We start from the raw sequence: 25,990 nt of genomic DNA on the forward strand, positions 1-25,990 counted from the left end.
TTTCATCTAAAAACTCTAGACGCTCGATTCTGCGATTGTAAAACAAAGAACGTCACTGTAGAGATTCCGATCTCAAACTTTCCTGGCACAGGTTGTACAGTTATAAATACACGCTTGATTACAACTGTACTTGAGTGTTGGCTTGTGTACCTAGCTACATCTTCCTGAGGAAGCATGCTGTAGACTGCCATCATGTCAAGTGAGTTTACACTTTCCCAGCCTGCTGATAGAAAACGGTCCTTCTGTGAAAAAACACAATAGAGTAATTATCATTAACTAAAACCATTTCAAATATTTGATTTTAGTTACTTGAAACACGTTAACTGAAATAAAATGTAATATAAAAATTTTTATTTTAGCTAATTGTGAATATTTATATTTATTGTACAGGTTAACTTCAAGTATAACTGAAATGTAAATTAAAATTAATCAAATCTATATAGAAATTTAAAAAAAATATAAAAATGACAAAAACACAAATTATTAAAACTTTAACAGGAAAACTGAAAATATTAAAATTTTATATATATGTGACCCTGGACCACAAAACCAGTCATAAGGTTAAATTTTAGAAAACTGAGATTTATACAACATATGAAAGCTCAATAAATAAGCTTTCTATTGATGCATAGTTTGTTAGGATAGAACAATATTTGGCTGAGATACATCTATTTGAAAATCAGGAATCTGAGGGTGCAAAAAAATCAAAATACTGAGAAAATCACCTTTAAAGTTGTCCAAATTAGGTTCTTAACAATGCATTTTACAAATCAAAAATTACATTTTGATATATTTACAGTAGGAATTTTACAAAAAATCTTCATGGAACATGATCTTTACTTAATTTCCTAATGATTTTGGCATAAAAGAAAAATCTAAAATTTTGACCCATGCAATGTATTTTTGGCTATTGCTACAAATATACCCCAGCGACTTAAGACTGGTTTTGTGGTCCAGGGTCACATATTAGTATATTAATGGAACTAAAATAACACTACAATCATAAACACTAACACATTTTCAAACTAAATACAAATTTCAAGCCATGTTGACCAAATATTCTGAGGCATCTATAGAAGGTCATCATGGTGGTACAAAAATACTAAAACTTTAAAATAAAAATAAAAACTAAAAATATTAAAACAAGGTAGGATTCACAATACATTAATGAAACGTCTAGGTTACGAAGGTAACCCTCGTTCCCCGAAGGAGGGAACGGAGACGTTACATTGGGATCTCGCCTGAGAGACCGATCACCTCTGAGCCTTATTAAAAAGGCCAATTGAAAATTGGCGAGTGGACGTGCGCGCCGGCCACGCCCCCGTACATACGGGTATATAAGATGGCTGCGCGCACCACTCAGTCAGGCTTTTGCTGAAGAGCCGGGAGAGCCCGGCGTCAGCGCGACGCCAGGGGCGTGGCAGGGGAATGTAACGTCTCCGTTCCCTCCTTCGGGGAACGAGGGTTACCTTCGTAACCTAGACGTTACCCCTTCAGTCGAATCACTTCGACGTTACATTGGGAACAAACCCATGGAAAAGGCCACGACCCTGACGCCGCGTTACGCAACAGCTTCACGTGCTGACAAGTATACGTGCCGGCAGGCGAAGTGTAACGTAACCTTCCCAACGCCCTGGGGCCCAATAAGGGGGCCCCTCCAGGGATGCCAGTTGTACTGAAGCATGGGTTGGGGGGGCGGAGCACATGAAATTTTACATGTGGAATAAGAATAATTCAATATATCCATAAAAAGTTTTTTGGGGATATACGAGGGAAACAGCGGTCTCCTCCGCTGGAATAATAAAAAACTAAGCCACAACCTGCGGGGCGAAGGAAACCCAGGCAGGATCACAGTGCAGGACTACTCCGCGCCTAGCCCTGACTGCGGGGCAGGAGGACCCAGGGTTCGCCGGAGGGAACATACTGGGAAATAGCGCACGGATCCACGTGGGAATGGCGCAGCAAGCCGACACCAGCCGGTCTTCCCGCTCGCCTGAAAGTCCCTAAGTTAGGACACGGGAGAACGGCCTCTACGCAAGGTTGGAGAACCAAGCGAAGGTAGGGTGTCGCCCAGCCCGCAGCTTCCGATTTTTACATCTGCTGGTGAGGTGCCATGAACCAAGGATCACGGCTGTCCCTGGGTATAACAGGGAGGGGCATCTACCACCATTTAGCCAACCTCAGTTCGGGGAGCATTCCCTTTCTGCGAATCCCGAGGCAGATGAAGCTGCTGGTGCGGCTGAAGTGCCGAGTGATTCAGTCTCACATATTTAACGACACTACATCGCACGACTGGGTCTGCCTCCTCCAGAGCAGAGCTTGCAGGTCTACCACCTGGTCGCGGAAAGGCGTGGTGGGGACCTTGGGCACCGAGCCGGGGTCTCGACGGTAACGTGGAGAACGCCGGGCCCGAATTCTCGACACACTTTGCTGGCAGAGAAGCTTGTAGGCCCTCTTGATGGGAGCCAGGGCAGTCAGGAGCGCTATCTTAATGACAGGAACTTTAGCTCGACTGAGGCCCGTGGCTCCAACGGAGCGACCCGCGGCCCTGAAAGGCGACGGGGAGGCCCACGAGGTATGAGGTGCGTGCTAAGCACCTCTGAGGAACCTGAGCTTGTCGGTAACTTACCCTCTTAAAGGAAGCCGGGGCAGTCAGGAGTGCTGTCTTACTGACAGAAATTCTAGCTCGACTGAGGCCCGAGGCTCCTGAGGAGCACCCCGCGGCCCCGAAGGGCGACGGGGGGGTCCCAGAGGGTATGAGGCGTTACTTGACAGAGAAAACTTGTAGGTCTCCTGCCCTCTTAACGGGAGCCAGGGCGGTCAGGAGCGCTGTCTTGATGACAGGAATGCTAGCTCGACTGAGGCCAGTGGCTCAATTGGAGCGTCCCGCGGCTCTGAAGGTGACGGAAAGGCCCCAAGAGGGTGTGGGGTGCGTTCTGGGCACCTCTGGGAAACCTCACGGCCAGTGAATGCTTACCTACTTAGCTCCATCTACTGCATGTGATATGCGGCGAAGCAGCGGCATATACTTAGAGTGAGGGGACAGTCTGCGCTCAACTCTCCTGCAGGAAGGGAAGCATACTGCAACCGTGTAACTCTGTGGAAAGCCAGCAAATAGACCTCATCTCAGTGCGAGCCTGCCTAGTCAAGGGAGCTCGGTACTGAGTGATAATTGTATCACGGCCTGCGAAGGCCGGAGAGGTCTGGGTGTCATCCCGTGCCCTACAGGGAGGGACTGCCGCGAGGGAACGGTTACTAGACCTGAGCCTGGGTGGGCCATTCTTGTAGCGCAACCAACAGACTTACTCCTCGTCCTCCCTGGACTTGCACAGAGTCTGTGCAAGGAGGCTCGCTGGGGAAGGGCGTACTTGGGCCCCGGAGGTCAGCTGAGTGCCAGCGCTACTCTGAAAGAGGCAGCTGGTAATGAGAGCAATCGGGGGCGAGCGGATGTGGCTGGCCTACCGATATGCTCCAAACTAGCTGCGTCACGGGGTGGAGTCGCCATCCTGCAGGTGGTGGACTGCCGTGAGAGCCGATAGGCTGCACGGTTGAGTTTACCTGCTTCAAGTGAATGGCAAGTAGCAAAATCTGCCACGTACTCCCTGGGAGCAGATGGAGAGGCTGTAAGCCTCTGTCGTACATGGCAACCCAACCCGCGGTAAGCCACGGGCTGGCTTGTCGGCCAAACTGCGGGAAAACGCCAGTCCGGAGTGGGCCGAGATGCCATGCCCATCATGGGACTCGATCGTGCTGAAGCGGTCTCACATGAACAAGCTTAGCGGCTCTTAGCGGCTAGAGCTGTCATGTGCCCCAGGAGCCTCAGTTTGAGAGAACCGCTGTGTTGTGCCTGATTGACTCAGGAACTACAGCACTGACTGCGCGCTCTTGGTAGTAAGGCGGGCTGTCTTGAGGACCGAGTCGGGCTCCCGACCGAGGAAACGAATTTCCTCGGTTGGCCTGAAGAACCAGATGGCGGGGGTGCCGAGGCACCAGGTCCCAATGTTCGCACAACGGAACTCACGAGTGGGCTGGTAAAGCACCAGTCGAAGAGACGGTTGAAGACGCGAATACCTGTCTGCCGAAGAGGGGACAGGGGAGCTCCCATGGCCTAAGAAGGCAGGAAGGAGAGGGACTAGCCAAATGGACGCACCTCGCGCTGAGCGCTCGATCCCCGGGGCAGACCACTGAAGGGGTGTGCGCCGGGGAAGATCGAGACGCGACAGCGGGTGCCCTTCAGGCAGATGGCTGCAACCCAGCCCTGGAGACGGAAACATACTTGTATGTGCGTCGTCGTGAGCATGTGTGCCGACAGCCTAAGAAGGGATCGGAACAGAGCTCCATCCAGGGCGGATGTTAACCCACCACTCTAACTGGACACGTGAAGTCAGGACACTTATCAAACCCCGACCTCGTCCCGGCTGGAGAGACAGGCTGGATCGCGTCCTTCGCCAGTAGGAACGCGACCTCCGCAGGCAGAACAGAGGCACACCTGCTTCTGAATAAAGAATGTAAGGGGTACCTGTGAGTCTGGGCGGACGCCTGGAGCCGGGCCGTACCGTCCGTATCAACCAGTGTAGTGGTATCAAGGGAACGTTGACCGGCGTGACCGTGGTGGGGCAGCCTGGGGAAAGACAGGGAAGGAGACAAAACCCAGAAGGATAAACGTCCTGGAGAAGTGTCTAACTGCACTAAGCAGTGCTTACCTACTTCCCTGGTTCCCGCGCTGGCGACATCCGGTCCCGAGTCTGGTTCCGAGGAGTGGAAGTGCTGCTCAGGAAGGAAACTCGGGGCCGGGGCCCCAGAGGTGAGAAGGCTGGGTCTTTCTGTGATTTCAAATGACCGGCTAAGTCCCGCTTCCAGCGGGAGTGCCGACAGAGTAGCTCTCTCCACCTCCGGGGGTGCTCGCATCAGGGACGCTTCGAAGCTCGCCTGCGAGGGTCTTCCGTCGCAGGACCCTGAGAGGCGAGCGGCGTCCCTCTCCCACGGGCGGCTCGACGTCGGCTGCGAGCCTGGATCGTGTGGCTCAGCAGGGGACGGAGCTGCGGGGGGACGCCCTCGGCGACGGGCAGGCGGAGGCGGGGGCCCAGGCGGCGGAATGGTAACTTCGCAGCGGGGCAGGATATGTTGGACGGCCTCCGTCTGCCTCTGGACCGTTGGAGCGCCAGAGGAGATGCCCAGCCCGAACGACGGGGAGGCGTACTGCTCTGGCATCTCGACGGGGTATGCTGATGGGCGGAGGATCGCAGGCTTTTGGGGGCCGGCGATACGTTCGACGCCGCTGAGCAAAAACCCTTCACGGTGTCGCCGAATAGGCCGCTCTGGGGAATGGGAGAGTCGAGAAAGCGAACTTTGTCGGCCTCCGCCATCCGGGCCAGAGTCAGCCATAGGTGGCGTTCCTGGACCACGCAGGTGGACATCACCTGACCAAGGGGACACGCCGCGACCTAGTAGCCCGAAGGGCGAAGTCAGTGGCGGCGCGGAGTTCTTCAAGTACCCCCTGGTCAGGACCACTCTCGTGCAGGCCTTAAGGTGCTTGCACCTGGCACTTTCTTTTTTTTTTGTTTGCAGTGTTGCCATGGCCTGCAGTGCGGGGCAGCGTGTCGGGGGGCGCAGAAAAGGCCCAGCCGATGAGGGCGGAAGAATTTCACATGCCCTAAAAGGGAGACGCGGAGGGCCCCACCAGGCGGCCGCGCCCGCGGGCAAAGGTGCACCGCGATGGCGCGCCCGACCTGGGGGACCGCCACGTACCCCTTGGCTGCCCCGCCATGGAGAGTGGCGAGGGGAGAGGAGCTGGAGAGCGCGTCAAATGAATAGGGCGCCATAGATTTTGTCAGCTCCTCATGCACATCCGGTCAGAACGGGACCGGGGGGGAGCGCGGCGCTGCCGCCGGGCCCCCCCCAGGAACCAGTCGTCCAGCCTAGAAGGATCGGCCGGGCCCCTGAGGAACCTTCAAACCGATCCCCCCCGGCTGCCCGGAGAAGCATAGCCGACAGTTCGACATCAACCTCCAGGGGGGCAGCGACCAAGGGTGGGCGCCGCGCCGCGGGAAGAGATGTGTCACCGTCTGACTCTCCCTCTGATGCTGTGACAGACATCTCATCCTCTGCAGGAGCACCGAAGGAGACGCTCAGCCCGCCAGGCGGGGAAGCGTCTGCTGCGGAAACTCAACGGGACCGCGCTGAGATAGAGAGGTCCGCAGGGCTTTTTGAGCCGGCGGAACGCTGTCTATTGTAATTTGAATGTCCCCCCCCGCGCTCCACCGCGGTGGCCGAAGAGCATAGGCGGCTCAACGGCTGACCACGGGAGGGAGGCGGGGGGAGCCAGCTCGCGAACGAGCGGCGGGACTTCAGCGTGGTCATGGTCATGCTTTCACCGCATGAACCATTCATGAGCACCACCCCAGTGTGCTCAAAGCCTAAACACGTGAGGCAGCGCTCATGTCCGTTCGCTGAGGAGAGGAAACTACCACATCCAGAAACGCACGGCCGAAAAGACATCCTGAAAAGAACGTCTAAAACGGCCGCTAGAAATTGCTCTTTTGTGATCCCGGTTTGCCCAGGGAGGCGCCGCGGGGCAATGCACTCGCCGGGGCTGCTCGCTGGAATGCAAAAAGGCTTTATATGGCCGTGAAAACGGCCGCCCGCGGGACCGCGCTGGCGGCTGCCAAACAATGCTCTTTCTGTGAAACACTCTTTTAGTTATGGCAGCGCAGCAGCAGGAGGGAGCATGAACTCTGAAGAACTCTTCTCGGCTGTTTAGAGGCTCGACACATCGGCTCTGAAAGCAAAAGTCTGACTGAGTGGTGCGCGCAGCCATCTTATATACCCGTATGTACGGGGGCGTGGCCGGCGCGCACGTCCACTCGCCAATTTTCAATTGGCCTTTTTAATAAGGCTCAGAGGTGATCGGTCTCTCAGGCGAGATCCCAATGTAACGTCGAAGTGATTCGACTGAAGGGGTAACTAAAACTACATACTATCATCAAAAACACTACCATATTTTCAATCTGAACAGAAATTTTAAGCCATGTCGACCAGATATTCTGAGGCGTCTACAGAAGGTCGCAATGGTGGTACAAATTACTAAAACTTTAAAATTAAAATGAAAACAGAAAATATTCAAATAAGAACTATTTCAAATAATTACTGAATCTATATTAGTATATCAATGAAACTAAAATAACACACTATCATCAAAAACACCACATTTTTTTCTATCTGAACGCAAATTTCAAGCCATGTTGACCAGATATTCTAGGGTGTCTACAGAAGGTTATCATGATGGTACAAATTACTAAAACTAAAATAAAAACAGAAAATATTAAAATAAGAACTAATTAAAAATATTAATAAAGTACATTAATTAAACTGAAATAACATACTATCATCAAAAACACTAGCATATTTTCAATCTGAACGCAAATTTCAAGCCATGTTGACCAGATATTCTGAGGCATCTACAGAAGGTCACCATGATGGTACAACTTACTAAAACTTAAAAAAAAAAAAACAGAAAATATTAAAATAAGAACTAATTTAAAATAATAACAATAAATCTATATTAGTATATTAATGAAACTAAAATAACATACTATCATCAAAAACACTAGCATATTTTTAATCTAACCGCAAATTTTAAGCCACGTTGACTAGATATTTTATGGTGTCTACTGAAGGTCATCATGCTCGTACAAAATTATAAAATCTTTAAATTGAAAAGAAAAACCGAAAGAAAAAAAATAAGGCATGGTTCACAATACATGAAATAAACTGGAATAACATACTATAATCAAAAGACACTATCATATTTTTTAATCTGAATGCAAATTTTAAGCAACGTTGACCAGATATTCTGAGGCGTCTACAGAAGGTTACCATAGTGGAACAAAAATTACTAAAACAATTACTAAAACGTAAAAATTTAAATGAAAACAGAAAATATTCAAATTAGAACTGACTCAAATGATGAATAAATCTATATTACTATATAAATTCAACTGAAATAACATACTATCATCAAAAACTAATCTGAATGCAAATTTGAATCCATGTTGAACAGACATTCTGAGGCGTCTACAGAAGGTCACCATGATGGTATAAATTTCGAAAACTTTACAAATAAAATAAAAACAGAAAATATTAAAATAAGGTATGGCTCACAATAATGAAACTGAAATAACATCGTATAATCTAAAACACTACAATATTTTCAATCTGAACGCAAATTTCAAGATATGTTGACCAGATATTCTGAGACATCTACACAAGGTTATCATAGTGGTACAAAATTACTAAAACGTAAAAATTGAAATGAAAACAGAAAATATTCAAATAAGAACTAACTCAAAATATGAATAAATCTATATTAGTATATTAATGAAACTAAAATAACACACTATCATCAAAAAACACTATCATATTTTCAATCTGTATGCAAATTTGATGGCACAAATTACTAAAACTTAAAATAAAAAAAATTAAATTAAATTAAATAAGAACTAATTCAAAATAATAACAATAAATCTATATTAGTATATTACTGAAACTAAAATAACATACTATCATCAAAAACACTACTATCTGAACGCAAATGTCAAGCCATGTTGATCAGATATTCTGAGGTGTTTACAGGAGGTCATCATGATGGTACAAAATAATAATTAGTAAATCTTTCAAATTAAATTAAAAACAGAAAATATTAAAATAAGGTATCATTCACAATCCATGAATGAAACTAAAATAACATACTATCATCAAAAACACTACCATATTTTTATCTAAACGCAAATTTCAAGCCATGTTGACTAGATATTTTATGGTGTCTACTGAAGGTCATCATGCTGGTAATTAAAAAAAAAACTATTAAAAAAAAGTATGGTTCACAATATATTAATGAAACTGAAATAACATACTATCATCAAAAACACTATCACATTTTCAATCTGAACTTAAATTTCAATCCATGTTGAGCAGATATTTTGAGGCGTCTACAGAAGGCCACCATGGTGGTGTTAACCTTGAGAGTCTTACGCTGATACTGCTTGTGAGACTTAAGTGTTGGCGTTGGCCGCAGTAAACAATGACTTGAGCTTAACTGCTCTGTTTTCCTGAGTGTTGATCACCCATTGTATGTTGAGCAGGAAAACAACTTTGCATTCCAAGTACAACCCGGTCTAATGTTTTGATTGTACACTGAAAGACACTGTCTTACTGTATGGAATACAAAAATCATACAGTATGACAGCTATACAATATCACTGAAGTCCATTATAAATAAAGAGTTAGAAAGTTGCTAGCCCTAAATATAAAAGTGTCATACTTGAGAGTCCAGAGACCGACACACATCCACCCCAGCCAGATTGCACTGCCGTCTCTGCAGATTCTCAATCATGATGTGCCCGAAGCGATCATTCATGTTCACCTGAAAAGATCTGGATGGTTAGAGGTGCAGACAAATGAACATGACTGTAATAATGAAGTTTAACATAATGAACTCACCTGTTCGTAGTTAATGAACATGGCTGTGGGGAACGTGTCTGCAACCCAGTGCACCAGTTTGGAGGACTGCTCAGGGGTCATGTACACAAGTACACACTCGGACAGAAACAGAGTGGGTAACCTGGGTGGAATACACAGATAAAGGAATGCTAAGCAGCTCATATCAATGGTGGGGAAGTGTTTCTTTACAACACCCATCCTATGATTACGCTTCCTCTAAACGGAGGCTAAATTTAACTATGAATTATGGGTAACATTTTTTAATTCTATAACAATAGCATTAAATCTTTAGGTACCATGAACTAACAATGCACAATTATATATAAATTACCATTATTTAATGCATTAAAAAAAAAAAAAAAAAGTTTGGGGTTAGTAGGTTTTTGTTTTTTTAAGAAAATTTATTAAAAAAAAAAAAAAAAGATTTCTATCTGAAACAGTTTGTTCTTTTGAATTTCCTATTCATCAAATTATTGTCAAAAATTATTCCATGAAAATAGTAAGCAGCACAGCTGTTTTCAACAATAATGATAATGAGAAATGTTTCTTGAGCTGAAAATCAGCATATTAGAATGATTTTTGAAGGTTTGTGTGACCTGAAAATGTATTAAATCATAATATTATGTTTTTTTACTTTATCAAATAAGATAAACATGTAAATGGTAAATAGTAAGTATAAGAAACTTATGTCAAAAACACTAGAAAAATCTTACAGACCACAAACTCTTTAACAAGTTTTGAATTTTTGAACAGTAAGATTTTAATGTTTTTTTTTAAAACTCTCTTCTGCTCACCAAGCCTGCATTTATTTGATCCAAAGTACAGCAAAAACAGTAAAATTCTGAAATATTTTTACTATTTAAAATTCTATTTAAATATGTTTTAAAATGTAATTTGTTCCTTGATCAAAGCTACAGTCATGGCCAAAAGTTTTGAGAATTACATAAATATTGGAAACTGGAAAAGTTGCTGCTTACATTTTTATAATAGCAATTTGCATATACTCCAGAATGTTATGAAGAGTGATCAGATGAATTGCATAGTCCTTCTTTGCCATGAAAATGAACTTAATCTCGAAAAAAACTTTCCACTGCATTGTTAAGAAGGCTTCAGGGCGTCCAAGAAAGTCCAGCAAGCGCCAGGATCGTCTCCTAAAGAGGATTCAGCTGCCGGATCGGAGTGCCACCAGTGCAGAGCTTGCCCAGGAATGGCAGCAGGCAGGTGTGAGCGCATCTGTACGCACAGTGAGGCCAAGACTTTTGGAAGATGGCCTGGTGTCAAGAAGGAAAGCAAAGAAGCCACTTCTCTCCAAAAAAAAAACATCAGGGACAGATTGATCTTCTGCAAAAAGTATGGCCAATGGACTGCTGAGGACTGGGGCAAAGTCATATTCTCCGATGAAGCCTCTTTCCGATTGTTTGGGGCATCTGGAAAAAGGCTTGTCTGGAGAAGAAAAGGTGAGCGCTACCATCAGTCCTGTGTCATGCCAACAGTAAAGCATCCTGAGACCATTCATGTGTGGGGTTGCTTCTCATCCAAGGGAGTGGGCTCACTCACAATATTGCCCAAAAACACAGCCATGAATAAAGAATGGTACCAAAACACCCTCCAACAGCAACTTCTTCCAACAATCCAACAACAGTTTGGTGAAGAACAATGCATTTTCCAGCATGATGGAGCACCGTGCCATAAGGCAAAAGTGATAACTAAGTGGCTCGGGGACCAAAACGTTGAAATTTTGGGTCCATGGCCTGGAAACTCCCCAGATGTTAATCCCATTGAGAACTTGTGGTCAATCCTCAAGAGGCGGGTGGACAAACAAAAACCCACTAATTCTGACAAACTCCAAGAAGTGATTATGAAAGAATGGGTTGCTATCAGTCAGGATTTGGCCCAGAAGTTGATTGAGAGCATGCCCAGTCGAATTGCAGAGGTCCTGAAAAAGAAGGGCCAACACTGCAAATACTGACTCTTTGCATAAATGTCATGTAATTGTCGATAAAAGCCTTTGAAACGTATGAAGTGCTTGTAATTATATTTCAGTACATCACAGAAATAACTGAAACAAAGATCTAAAAGGAGTTGAGCAGCAAACTTTGTGAAAACTAATATTTGTGTCATTCCCAAAACTTTTGGCCACGACTGTACATTTATTGTCAAAAAAATCACAGTTTCCATGAAAATAGTAAGCAGCACAGCTGTTTTCAACAATAATGATAATGAGAAATGTTTCCTGAGCAAAAAAACTCTCTTCTGCTCACCAAGCCTGCATTTATTTGATCCAAAGTACAGCAAAAACAGTAAAATTCTGAAATATTTGTACTATTTAAAATTCTATTTAAATATGTTTTAAAATGTAATTTGTTCCTTGATCAAAGCCACATTTATTGTAAAAAAACCCCCACAGTTTCCATGAAAATAGTAAGCAGCACAGCTGTTTTCAACAATATTGATAATGAGAAATGTTTCTTGAGCACAAAATCAGCATATTAGAATGATTTTTGAAGGTTTGTGTGACCTGAAAATGTATTAAATAATAATATTATGTTTTTTTACTTTATCAAATAAGATAAACGTGTAAATGGTAAATAGTAAGTATAAGAGACTTATGTCAAAAAAACTAAAAAAATTGTACAGGCCACAAACTGAACAGTAAGATTTTAATGTTTTTTAAAGTCTCTTCTGCTTACCAAGCCTGCATTTGTTTGATCCAAAGTACAGCAAAAACAGCAAAATTCTGAAATATTTATGACTATTTAAAATTCTATTTGAATATATTTTAAAATGTAAATTATTCATTGATCAAAGCTACATTTTCTTGTAGCATCATTACTCTAGTCTTTAGTGTCCCATGATCCTTCAGAAATCATTCTAATATGCTGATTTGCTGTTTAAGAAACATTATTATTATTATCAATATTTAAAACAGTTGAGTAATTTTTTTTTAGAATTCTCTGATGAACAGAAAGATCAGCATTTATCTGAAATAACAAGCTTCTGTAACATTACACATGGTACCATTCAAAAGTTTCAAAAATTTTGAAAAAATAATAGAAATTAATACTTTTATTTGCCAAGGATGCTTTAAATGAATCAAAAGTGATGATATAGACATTTATAATGTTACAAAAGATTTCTATTTCAGATAAACTCTTCTGAACTTTCTATTCATCAAAGAAACCTAAAAAATTCTACTCGGCTGTTTTCAACATAATAGTAATAATAAATGTTTTTGGAGCAGCAAATCATATATTAGAATGATTTCTGAAGAATCATGTGACTAGTAAAATGATGCTAAAAATTCTGCTTTGAAATCATAGGAATAAATCAAATTTAAAATATATTCACATAAAAAAAAACGTTATTTTAAATAGTAAAAAAATGTTTTGAATTGTACTGTTTTTACTGAGCTTTAGATCAAATAAGGCAGGCTTGGTGAGCAGAAGAGACTTCTTTAAAAAACATTAAAAAATCTGTAGTAGTGTACCTAATGCATTAACTAAATCAAATCTTGTTACCAAATCACATTTCCTGTATTAAAAAAAAAAAGATTTTTCCCCCCTAGCGAGAACATCACAATTTGTTCAGCTCAGCAATAAAGCAAAACAAGAACTTTGTTCCTGAAAACATTATGGTAATATCTGAAAGTACATAGCAGGAAATCGCGTTTTTTTGAAGTGGTTTGCGTGCTATGACAATAGACTTTCCAGACTTTTTTTTGTACTCAGCATCGGAGACACTGATGGGATTTGCAGACAAGCTGGCAAACATCAAGACGCCACGATAGGGTGGACTGAACAGGAAGCTGCCAAAAACGCAAAACAAAACAAAAAAAACTCAAGGTGAGGGACCTTGGAAATGATGGCATTGATGTCATACACCTTCTATAACGGTAGCTTCCATCGGGTCTCATCAGTTCACATCAAAGAGAGCGTGTACTTATTGACGCATCTGAGGAAACTTTAAATGCTCCCGAGTGTACTATTGTCGTCAGGGGCATCAGTAGAGATGCACGAAAACAAAACAACAGATGTGTGCAACTCCTGTTGGGATGCCAAACAGGATGGATCAACCCTGTCTAGGATTCACAAAATCAATAAATTAGCTTTCTAGTAAATCAAATCAAAAGCATAGTTCAGCTAAAAAATGTAATTCTGTCATTATTTACTCAATCTCATGTTGTTCCAAACCTATAAGACCTTTGTTTATCCTCAAAACACAAATTAAGATATTTCTGATGAAATCCAAGAGCTTTCTGACCCTGCATAGACAGCAACACAACTACTATGTTCAAGGCCTAGAAAGATAGGAAGGACATTGTTTAAGATAGTCCATGTGACAGTGGTTCAAGTTTTATTTTATAACAAAATAATGAGTTGAACAATTTCTTCTCTTTCGTGTTTTCAACGCCTGTTTACGAGAGTACCACAATGCATGCTTGTGTATTCCTCTGCTTGCAAACAAGGCACAGCGCATCCGGTTTCTACATCAGAATGCTGGCTCCTGCATCAGCAGCACCACACATGCGCTTTCTTTGTGCACAAAAAATAGTCTTAGAGCTTTATAAAATTAAGGTTGAACCCCTGATGTTACATGAACTACACTGCTGCTCAAAAGTTTGAGATCAGAAAGATTTTGAATGGTTTTTAAAAACATTTCTTATGCTCATCAAGGCTGCATTTATTTGATCAAAAATACAAAAAAAACTGTAATATTGTGAAATATTATTTCAATTTTAAAATAACTGTTTTCAAGGTGAATATATTTTCAATGTAATTTATTCCTGTGATACAAAGCTGAATTTTCAGCTTCATTACTGCAGTCTTCAGTGTCACATGATCCTTCAGAAATCATTCTAATATGCCAATTTATTATTAATATTGAAAACAGTTGTGCTGCTTAATATTTTCCAGGATTTTTTAACAAATAAAAAGTAAAAACCATCATTTATTTAAAATGGAAATTTTTTTAACAACATAAACTACCATCTAAAATTTTGAGGTCAGTACATTTATATTCTTTCTTTTTTGTAAGAAATTAATACTTTTATTCAACAAGGCTGTTAAATGAATAAAAAGTAATAGCATAGATTTACATTGTTAGAAAAGATTTACTACGCTGAACTACACTGCCACTTAAAAGTTTAGGGAGCAGAAAGATTTTTAATGTTAAAAAAAAAAAAAGTTTTTTATGCTCATTAAGGCTGCATTTATTTGATCAAAAAAAAACAAAAAAAAAACTGTAATATTGTGAAATATTATTTTCATTTAAAATAACTGTTTTCAAGGTGAATATATTTTCAATGTAATTTATTCCTGTGATACAAAGCTGAATTTTCAGCTTCATTACTGCAGTATTCAGTGTCACATGATCCTTCAGAAATCATTCTAATATGCCGATTTATTATTAATGTTGAAAACAGTTGTGCTGCTTAATATTTTCCAGGATTTTTTAACAAATAAAAAGTAAAAACCATCATTTATTTAAAATGGAAATTTTTTTAACAACATAAACTACCATCTAAAATTTTGAGGTCAGTACATTCATATTCTTTCTTTTTTGTAAGAAATTAATACTTTTATTCACAAAAGCTGTTAAATGAATAAAAAGTAATAGCATAGATTTACATTGTTAGAAAAGATTTACTACGCTGAACTACACTGCCACTCAAAAGTTTAGGGAACAGAAAGATTTTTAATGTTTAAAAAAAAAAAAAAAAAAAAAGTTTTTTATGCTCATTAAGGCTGCATTTATTTGATCAAAAATACAGAAAAAAATGTAATATTGTGAAATATTATTTTCATTTAAAATAACTGTTTTCAAGGTGAATATATTTTCAATGTAATTTATTCCTGTGATACAAAGCTGAATTTTCAGCTTCATTACTGCAGTATTCAGTGTCACATGATCCTTCAGAAATTATTCTAAAATGCCGATTTATTATTAATGTTGAAAACAGTTGTGCTGCTTAATATTTTCCAGGATTTTTTAACAAATAAAAAGTAGAAACCATCATTTATTTAAAATGGAATTTTTTTTAACAATATAAACTACCATCTAAAATTTTGAGGTCAGTACATTCATATTCTTTCTTTTTTTGTAAGAAATTAATACTTTTATTCACCAAGGATGTGTTAGTTAATAAAAAGTAATAGCATAGATTTACATTGTTAGAAAAGATTTATATTTTCAAGAAATGCTGTTCTTTTTAACTTATTCATCAAAGAATCCTGAAAAAAAGAATTACAGGTTTATCATTTATTTAAAATAGAAATCTTTTTAACAATATAAACTACCATCAAAAATTCTGAGGTCAGTACATTCATATTCTTTCTTTTTTTTAAAGAAATTAATACTTTTATTCACCAAGGATGTTAAATTAATAAAAAGTAATAGCATTGATTTACATTGTCAGAAAATATTTACTACACTGAACTATATTGCCGCTCAAAAGTTCAGGGATCAGAAAGATTTTTAATGGTTTTTAACAAAATATAAACTACCATCTAAAAGTTTGGGGTCAGTACCTTTTTGTTCTTTCTTTTTTGTAAAGAAATTATTACATTTATTCACCAAGGATGTGTTAAATTAATAAAAATAGCATAGATTTACATTATTAGAAAAGATTTACTACGCTGAACTACACTGTCATTCAAAAGTTCAGGGATCAAAAGAATTTGAATGGTTTTTAAAAACGTTTATAAGCTCATCAAGGCAGCATTTATTTGAAATATTTTCAATAAATGCTGTTCTTTTTTACTCTTATATACCAAAGAATCCTGAAAAAAGAATTACAGGTTCCAAAAATATATTTCAACATTGATCATTCCAATAATTAATCAGCATATTACAATGATTTCTGAAGGATCATGTGACACTTAAGACTGGAGTAGCAGCTGATGAAAATTCAGCTTTGCGTCACAGGAATAAATTATATTTTAAACTATATTAAAATAAAAACCCTTATTTTATATTGTAATACTATTTGGGAGTATTACAGTTTTTTTCTGTATATTTGATCAGATAAATGCAGCTTTGATGAGCATATAAGACAAGTTTTACTGATCCCAAACTTTTGACCGTTAGTGTATTTTAACAATACTACCTTTCTGGGCTTTGAACATGGTAGTTGCATTGCTGTCTATGCAGGGTCAGAAAGCTCTTGGATTTCATCAAAAATATCTTAATCTGTGTTATGAAGATAAATGGTATAAGAGGTTTTGAATGACATTAATTAATGACAAATTTCTAATTTCTGGCTGAACTATCCCTTTAAATCTCAACATCCTGTTGTTATGATAAACAACATTCCACCAACCGTTAACTTCAGTTGCTGCATTATGTAAAAGGTAACTGAGGCAACAAATTAAACATGTGAACCTTTCAGAAAGACAAACCTGTGCATCACAATAAAGATAAGAGAGGCTCATCCTGATGTTGTAACTGCACTTATAATCTACATAACTATATAATCTACTTTGATAACCATGTTGACAAATCATCACAAAAATGTGGTACAATAAAAAAAAAGGAAAAAATGTTGAATTTATAGTTAACTCAGCCAAGGTTGTGACGTTAAAGTACGTACTCTGGATTAATCTGGAACTTTTTTAGCTTCTCCTCTAAAGCTGGAAGATCTCTTAGATCAGCGCCGATAATACAATATCTATCCGAGTCCAGGCTGTGACCATCTGTCAAAGAGACAAAGTTAAACATGTGAAAGGTTACAGTGAACAAGATCACTACACGACAGCAAAGTAAAATGCTCTGTAAACATCATAATTTGATTTCAATACCCAGAAGGAGTGAATCAGTGGAGTGGGTCTCAATCAAAGGTTTCGATAGTGGAGGTTTCGTCCTGTAATACAGATCGATAAATCAATAGATTGATAGATAGATACAGTAGATGGTTAACCATTACTCAAATGTTTTATTGAAACCATTATTTTTATCTCTTGATCATTATCGTTTATCAGATTTATATTCTTAAAGACATTCACGTTTTATCATCACACAACTTGGAGGAAGTACTCTTGATCATTATCAGTTATCAGATTTGTATCTTCAAAGGCTGTGTGATGTTTTATCATCTCACAACTTGTAGAATGTCCACGTGAAACTTTGAATCCTGAATTCTAAACATCCCTCAAAACTCAAAAATGGACACATAATAAAAAACGTGGACACTTTTTATGTGAACTTAAAAGGAACTGATTTTATACAACACAGAGTCAACTGCAAAAAAGGTTGTGGGAAAAGGTCTAGTATCATTTGTTTGCAGATGACACTTTGGTATTCTGTTATCTAATGCAGTGAGGGCCAAATTGCATTGTATTACGCAATTCCTTCTGCACACGGAATGTATTTCTATTCTATATCACTTACATACACACTCTTTCACCAAGGCACATACAGTGCCTATAGAAAAAACATCATACCCTTTGAAATAGTTACTTTATCAAACTAATGAAAGAAAAGACACAACAGCTTTGCAAATTAATAAAAAACAAAAAAAAATCTGGAATAACAGGGTTGGAAAAGTCATTAGCCTCTTGATTTAAAGGAGTAGTTCACTTCCAGGACAAAAAAGTACAGATAATGTACTCACCCCCATGTCATCCAAGATGTTCATGTCTTTTTTTCTTCAGTCATTAAGAAATTATGTTTTTTGAGGAAAACATTTCAGGATTTCTCTCAATATAGTGGACTTTTATGGTGCCTCTGAGTTTAAACTTCAAAATGCAGTTTAAATGCAGCTTCAAAGAGCTCTAAATGATCCCAGCTGAGGAAGAAGGGTCTTATCTAGCACACCGATCGGTTCTTTTTAAAAAAAAAATACAATTTATATACTTTTTAACCTCAAATGCTTGTCTTGTCTAGTTCTGCCTGCATTCCAGTTCAGTACAGTTTGGGTATGTCAAAAACTCCCATCTCATTTTCTCCAACTTCTAAATCGCCCTACGTCGCGTTTGACCTTCTTTGCATGTTCACTTTGTAAACACAGGGTCGGTACTTTTGCAGCGATGTAGGACGATTTTGAAGTTGGAGGAGAAAATGAGATGGGAGTTTTTCGACATACCCTAACTGTCTTGAACTGGAATACAGTTCATTTGAGGTTAAAAAGTATATAAATTGTCAATTTATTTATAAAATAACCGATCGTTTTTAACTAGATAAGACCCTTCTTCATCGGCTGGGATCGTTTTAGAGCCATTTGAAGCTGCATTTAAACTGCATTTTGGAAGTTCAAACTCAGGGGCACCATAGAAGTCCACTATATGGAGAGAAATCCTCAAATGTTTTCCCCAAAAAACATAATTTCTTTACGGCTGAAGAAAGAAAGACATGACAATCTTGGATGACAAGGGGGTGAGTACATTATCTGTAAATTTTGGTTCTGGAAGTGAACTACTTCTTTAATACTTCGTAGAGCCACCTTTTGTTTTAAATACAGCCATCATTCTTTTTGGAAATGTCTGTACTAGCTTTGCACACCTTGATTCGGGAATATTTGCCTATTCATCCTTGCATAATAGCTGAAGTTCAGTTAAATTCTGTTGTGAGCGCCAACGGACTGCTCTCTTCAAATCCATCCACAGATTTTCGATTGGATTTAAGTCAGGGCTCTGACTTGGTCACTCAAGAACATTCACCTTCTGATCCTTAAGCCATTTTGTTGTTGTTTTGGCAGTATGTTTAAGGTCATTGTTGTGTTAGAAGGTGAATGACCTGTCCATCTTTAGCTGTAAGCAAAAGGACAAAGGTTTTCCTCAAGAATTTGGATGTACCTGGCAGCATCCATTTCCCTTCAAATCTGACCAATCGCCCAGTCCCAGCTGAAAAGAAACACCCCCACAACATAATGCTGCTACCCCCATGCTTCACAATAGGTTTGGTGTGTTTTGGGTGGTGTACTGTGTTTGCTTTTCACCAAACATAGCACTTGGACTTCAGTCCAAAACAGTCAATTTTGGTTTTAATTAGACCATAGCATCTTTTGCCACAAGGTATCACACTCTTCCAAATGGGTTTTTTCAAAGCGCAAACGAGGAAAGCTTCTTCCGTGCCACCTTGCTATACAGGCCAGCTTTGTGTAAAGCTTAGGAGATAGTTGTCACATGCACAGACAGACCAGACCCAGCCATTAAGCCTTGTAAGTCCTTCAAAGTTGCCCAGGGCTTTACAGTATGACCATTTCACTCGCATTTGCAACTGAAAACAACTGTGTGTGACTATGAAAAAATATTTAGGAGCACCATGTGCAACTGACCCGATTAGCATATTTGTGTTTGTGCTGTTTTTATGTGTTTTTGCAACATTGAGTAATGCATCACGAACATACAGTATCTCACAAAAATTAGTACACCCCCAAACATTTCAGCAACCATTTTAGTATAACTTCTCAAGGGGCAATATTATAGAAATGAAACTTGGATATATTTAAGAATAGTCAATGTGCAGCTTGTATAGCAGTATAAATTTACTGTCTTCTTTAAAAAAAATAACTCAACATACAGCCATTATTGTGAAAATAGCTGGCAATAAAAGTGAGTACACCCTAAGTGATAACAGCAGTACGTTGTTTAACCATGCTAAGTCACATGTCCTATTCATCATGTTTATGTTTTTTTCTGCTTGACAGGGCCATACAAACTTGTGTATCTTGTATTAGAGCAGTTAAGATCTGGTGCTTTAAGTACAATTCTCTCAAACTAACCACTAGATGTTCAACATGGCATCTCATGGCAAAGAACTCTCTGAGGATTTGAGAATCAGAATTGTTGCTCTCTACAACGATGGCCAAGACTATTAGAGGTTTAGTAACACCTTGAAACTGATTTACACTACAATGGTCAGGGTCATACAGAGGTTTTCCAAGATGGGTTCCATTAGGAACAGGGCTTGCAAGGGTCAATCAACGAAGTTGAGCGCTCGTTCTGTGCGTCAGGTGCAGAACCTGGCTTCAAAAAACAAATGCATGAGTGCTGCCATCATTGCTTTAAAGGATGCAGAAGTAGAAGGTCAGCTTGTCAGTGCTTAGACCATACCCCGCACACTGCAACAAGTCAATTTGCATAGCCGTCGTCCCAGAAGGATGCCTCTTCTGAAGCTGGCTCACAAGAAAGCCCGCAAACAGTTTGCTGAAGACAACCTATCCAAGAGCATGAATTACTGAAACCATGTCCTGTGGTCTGATAAGACTAAGATACACTTGGTTGGCGATTCCCTGGTGAGGAGTACCAAGAAAATTGTGTCTTGCCTACAGTCAAGCATGGTGGTGGTAGCATCATGGTTTGGGGCTGCATGAGTGCTGCTGGTACTGGGGAGATGCAGTTCATTGAGGAAAACATGGATTCCATTATGTACTGTACATTCTGAAGCAGAACATGATGCCTTCCCTCCAGAAATTAGGCTGAACGGCAGTTCTCCAACATGATAATGATCCCAAACACACCACCAAGATGACAAACTGCCTTGTTGAGGAAGCTGAAGGTGATGGAGTGGCCAAGTATGTCTCCAGACCTGAACCCTATTAAGAATCTGTGGGGCATCCTCAAGCATATGGTGGATAAGCACCATGTGTCTAACATCCAGCAGGTCCGTGATGCCATTATAGAGGAGTGAAAGAGGATCTCAGCAACAACCTGTGCAGCTCTGGTCAATTCCATGCCCAGGATGATTAAGGCAGTACCAGATAACAATGGTGCTAACACAAAATATTGACACTTTGGACAAGTTCACTTAGGGTGTACTCACTTTCGTTGCCGCTATTTTGACAATAATGGCTATATGTTGAGTAATTTTCAGGGGACACTAAATCTATACTGCTATACAAGCTGCACATTGACTACTCTATAATATATCCAAGTTTCATTTCTATAGTATTGTCCCTTGAGACGATATAATAAAATGGTTGCTGAAATGTGAGGTTCACAAGAGTACTCACTTTTGTGAGATACTGTATCTCATGAATACTTAAATAAACAAGGTGTAAATAAGAGATTGATTGTGCAGAGCAGAGAGCTTTGTTGATTATAATGAAACTTTGTGAGATTGCGATGAACTAAGATGAGTGAGAGCTTTTAATGATTTTTAAGGGAGTTTGTAAATGAGATATTGATTTAATACAACAGTTAAATAAACAAAAATGTAATATTAGGTGACTTACATTGTCTGACCATAACACTACTGCCCAATTTTGCTCTGTTTCATCATCAAAAATAGTCTGAAACAAGTCACAACTGAGCTGCTGCGCATATCCATTCAAAAACAGCATTGTTTCGTTTATGAATGAATGTGCGTTTTTAAACTAACCCAGTGAAATGATTCAATTTCCCATTCATAAAAACAGTCACTTGCTTTATTCCTGAATGAATCAGCCATTCAAATGAATTAAATGAATGATATGATTCAATTATTAAATCAGTGACTTGCAGCCACCTACTGGCAGATTTAGTTTTAATTTTAACTAGTCTCGCGTAGCCAGACCTTCAGACTGACGGCTGAAGGTCTGGAATTCATGGTAGCTTTCATTGGCCAAGGCCCGCCCATAAGACCGTTTGACCGACATGTCAAACAACCAATCACAGTTCGTTTCGTTCAGCGTCACGTTTCGGTGCGTGGAAATGCCCCCACAACAACAGACTGGCGTGCTACAAGTCAGTCATTGAAATAACCAGCATTGAAAGATAACGAAGAAGAGGGAGAACAAGCAGTAAGTCAGTAATTTGTTCGCGAACGTCGCAAATGTGTATAACAACAATGGCGTCTGCATAAGCACCTTTTAGCAAAACGCCGAGTAAATCCGTCTGCGCTTTGTTTCCCGGCGGACCGAAAATAAACGCGACACTCGCGTCTCCCGGAAATCCAGTCAAATTCAACTAATCAGATGACGACTTCGACATTCCTGAAGTGTTTCCAGTTAAGTGTACCATATGACGTTTAGCCAACGTTCCGTGGGCGTGACTTCTGAGGCTGAGACTAAATTTTAACTATCTTTTTTTTTCAAAAATGTTATATTTAAAACATTAATCTCAACATGAATTTATGAATTTGATTGCACTCGTGCCACCTCTGAACTTCATTAAACATATGAAAATACACAAGCCACTTTTGTGTTCTTCTGTGCCACCTCTGGAGTACAAATTGATTTTGTTAATACTGATTTCATTTGATTGGTAACTTATTCTTTTCTTACTTGATCTTATTCTGTTATTTTAATTAGAAATTTTAGAAAGGTTTAAAATATAGAATTTAAACAAAATTGACATAAGATGATATACTTTTAATAAACTTAGAAAAATGCCATTACAAAGGTTAAAACAAAATCCCCCTGTAAATCACATTAAGCAGTCAAATAGAGCCCTGTTGTCTTTGGCCTTCTGGTAGCTTCTCTTATCAATGTTCTCCTGGCTTTGTCATCCACTTTGGACAGACGGCATGTTTTTGTAGCCTTCTCCTAACTTTTTACAACTTTATCCTGGAGGTCTTTAAAAAAAAAAGCACTTTCCAAACCATGGTGAACTCTTTGCCATACCATGAACTACTAACAGTGGAATCTTCAAGAAACAGTTTGTTTTATTCTGAAGTAATCAACACCACTACTATTGATGTCCAATGGGGCAATTAGCCTGGTGTTTAATCTGAAAATTGCTTGCTTGCACCTGAGCAAGTTTATAATGGTATACTCTAAAGGGGTGATCACTTTACCAAACCAGGCTGATTAATTTTTAATAATCCTACATAATTTTATTGATATTTTTACTTTATTAATGAGGGTTTTAACGTGTACATGCAGCACAAAAAAGTTAAGACTTAATTTATTTTATTTTCCAGGTAACAAAAGGTAAAGGTTTTCACAGGGTATGATGAGCTTCTATAGACACCGTATATGCATTTCACCTCCACTGTAGCTTATTTCCTAGCCTAGCTTTCTAATGAACCTAGCATTGTAGGCTATGAATATTGTTGGCTCTCTGACAAATTGCTTATGTTCCTCTTTTGTAAGTCGCTTTGTATAAAAAGCAATGAAAAGCATCTGCTTATTGTAAATGTAGTATTGTGTATGTTGCACAGCCACATCTACAGCAACTTCCTCTGACTGTGGTTTTCTTAGCAAAAAAATAAGAGGTGTTGAACAGTATTATTTCGAGTGGGGTACTTTAAAATGATAAAGAGCACGGAAGGACAGATCAAATTTGATAACTTACAAATTAGATGACAGATATACAATCCAGCCATTGCTTTGGAGGGTGGATATACTTAGACAGAGGGTCCTAGAAACTACTAAATTGAGACACTGTCTCCCTCTACAGGAATATGACTAAAAGAACATGCTAAGCATCCAAAATCATTCATGTTAATGTCAAAAAGCAATTTACTGAAACTAATAACAGTAATAATATTATAAGAGTAAAAATGCCTTACTTGATGTGGTGTATTTTTCTGGCAACAATCATTGGGAAGTCGACTTCAAAGAACTTTCTTGGCATAATGTTTTGATCCTAAGAATTAAGAAAGTACACATACTTAGTAAACATAAGATACTTTGATTGTTTATCAAGAATATTGCAGTCTGTATAAGAATACAGCTTATTCCTTATTAAAAACATATGCTACCAGTCAAAGTTTTTTAAGGGTAAGGTGTTTTTTTAAAGAATTCTCTTCTGCTCAGCAAACCTGCATTTATTTGATCCAAAATACAGTAAAAACAGTAATATTGTATTATACTGGAATATTGGAATATTTGTACTATTTAAAAACTGCTTTCTATTTGAATATATTTTAAAATGTAATTTATTCCTGTGATAAAAACTAAAATTTCAGCATCATTACTCCAGCTGTTTAAAAAACATTTTTATTATTATTATCATCAATATTTAATTTTTTTTTTAACATTTAAAAAATGTTAATATATTAACATTTTTTAAAGCTTTTGTAACATTATACACTATATACAATTTAAAAGCTTGGAGTCAGTATAATTTTTTGTTTTTGGGGGGAAAGAAATGATAGAAATTAATACATTTATTGAGCAAGAATGCTTTAAATTGATCAAAAGTGATGATAAAGACATTTATATTTATATATAACGTAAAAAATGATTTCTATTTCAGAAAAATGCTGTTCTTCTGAACTTTCTATTCATCAAAAAAGCAAATCAGAATGATTTCTGTAGGATCATGTGACATTAGTAATGATGCTAAAAATTCAGCTTTGAAATCACACAAATAATTGACATTTTTAAATATATTCAAACAGAAAACCAATATTTTAAATATAACAAATATTTCAAAATTGTACTGTTTTTGCTGTACTTTGGACCAAATAAATGCAGGTTTGGCGAACAGAATAGACTTCTTTCAAAAACATTACAAATCTTACTGTTCAAAAACTTTTGACTGGTACTGTATATAATGTCTTCTTTTTTAATCTCGAAATAGCTAAATGTGAAATTAATTTAAAAAACAACCTTTAATCTCCAAAAAGTAGTATCCAGTCCTGCCCCAAGATTCACCACCTGGCAGTCACATTGGGTCTTCTTTAGAAAAGCATCAATAAGAAGATTCATCCCTTGGACGCGTCCATAATAACCTACAGCATGATTAAAACAAAAGCGAATTTGCTTAAACGCAGATGCAAACATTAACCAGCAGGGGGAGATATTTAAACAATCTATCTTACCTCTGTTGATCTCAGGTGCTTTACGTTCACCTATTTGCCTCACAAAATACTGGGCGTAGAGGTCAGTCCAGTAACCTTTACTGGTAGCAAACCTATAGAACGAAATAAAATCCAGTTATATGAAATATTAAATGATTATTATAAGGTCAATAACAAACTACAGCGTTGCTCTTGAACAAAAATATTTTATTTTATTTTACGGAATAATTTAAGTAACATTATATATAGCTATTCATATCAATAACAATGTGCATAACCACAACATATGTATATTTTCTTCCATTTTGGAGATACATAGGATGCTCAATAACACTGCATTGAGGATCAACAGTACTTACAAACACAGTATATCATGTTTAATAATTTTATTATTTATCACTGTTCGCTGTGGTACCTTTTGCATATCGACGCATCGTCGCAAGTTGCTCTGACTGCTTCATCAGCAGTGTCAGAATCTGTAAATGGCTGTTTGGATGCCATGAACACTTACAGATTTGAAGCAATGCTGATAAACACTGCGTTACATACACATACTGTGTTCGTATAAACACAAATGCTAAATGTTAGCTAAACTGAGCGAGTTTCGAACAACGCCGCAGTCTAAGATTCAATACTTCATTGCCAAGGTTATCAACAGATTTGTAAAATATTTTTTCAAGCACATTTATTTGAATCAAGCATATTGATTTTCACAGCCGCATAACAGAAGCAAAACTGGACCAAGCGCTCCGTTTGACAATCACATGTTCTTCTTCTTCTTCTTCTTGGTTTTTAACGGCGGTTGGCAACCAACTTAAATAGGTGCATT

At 39.0% G+C, this 25,990-nt stretch overlaps 1 protein-coding gene across 1 annotated transcript; it reads right to left on the bottom strand.

The window, feature by feature from the left end:
- Window position 1: 1 nt before the first annotated feature.
- On the bottom strand, window positions 2-25,932 carry lcmt1 (leucine carboxyl methyltransferase 1; the record flags this gene model as incomplete). Its single annotated transcript, XM_073827862.1, has 10 exons — window positions 25,577-25,932; window positions 25,183-25,274; window positions 24,971-25,092; window positions 23,926-24,002; window positions 17,295-17,356; window positions 17,087-17,189; window positions 9,499-9,619; window positions 9,320-9,421; window positions 151-242; window positions 2-29 (listed from the first exon to the last, which is right to left on the bottom strand). Coding segments are annotated over exons 1-10 (885 nt in total), but the record flags the coding sequence as incomplete, so codon positions are not given.
- Between the last annotated feature and the right edge of the window lie 58 nt (window positions 25,933-25,990).

The sequence above is a fragment of the Garra rufa genome, chromosome 22 (genome assembly GCF_049309525.1).
Source record: "Garra rufa chromosome 22, GarRuf1.0, whole genome shotgun sequence".
NCBI classification, from domain to species: Eukaryota; Metazoa; Chordata; class Actinopteri; order Cypriniformes; family Cyprinidae; genus Garra; species Garra rufa.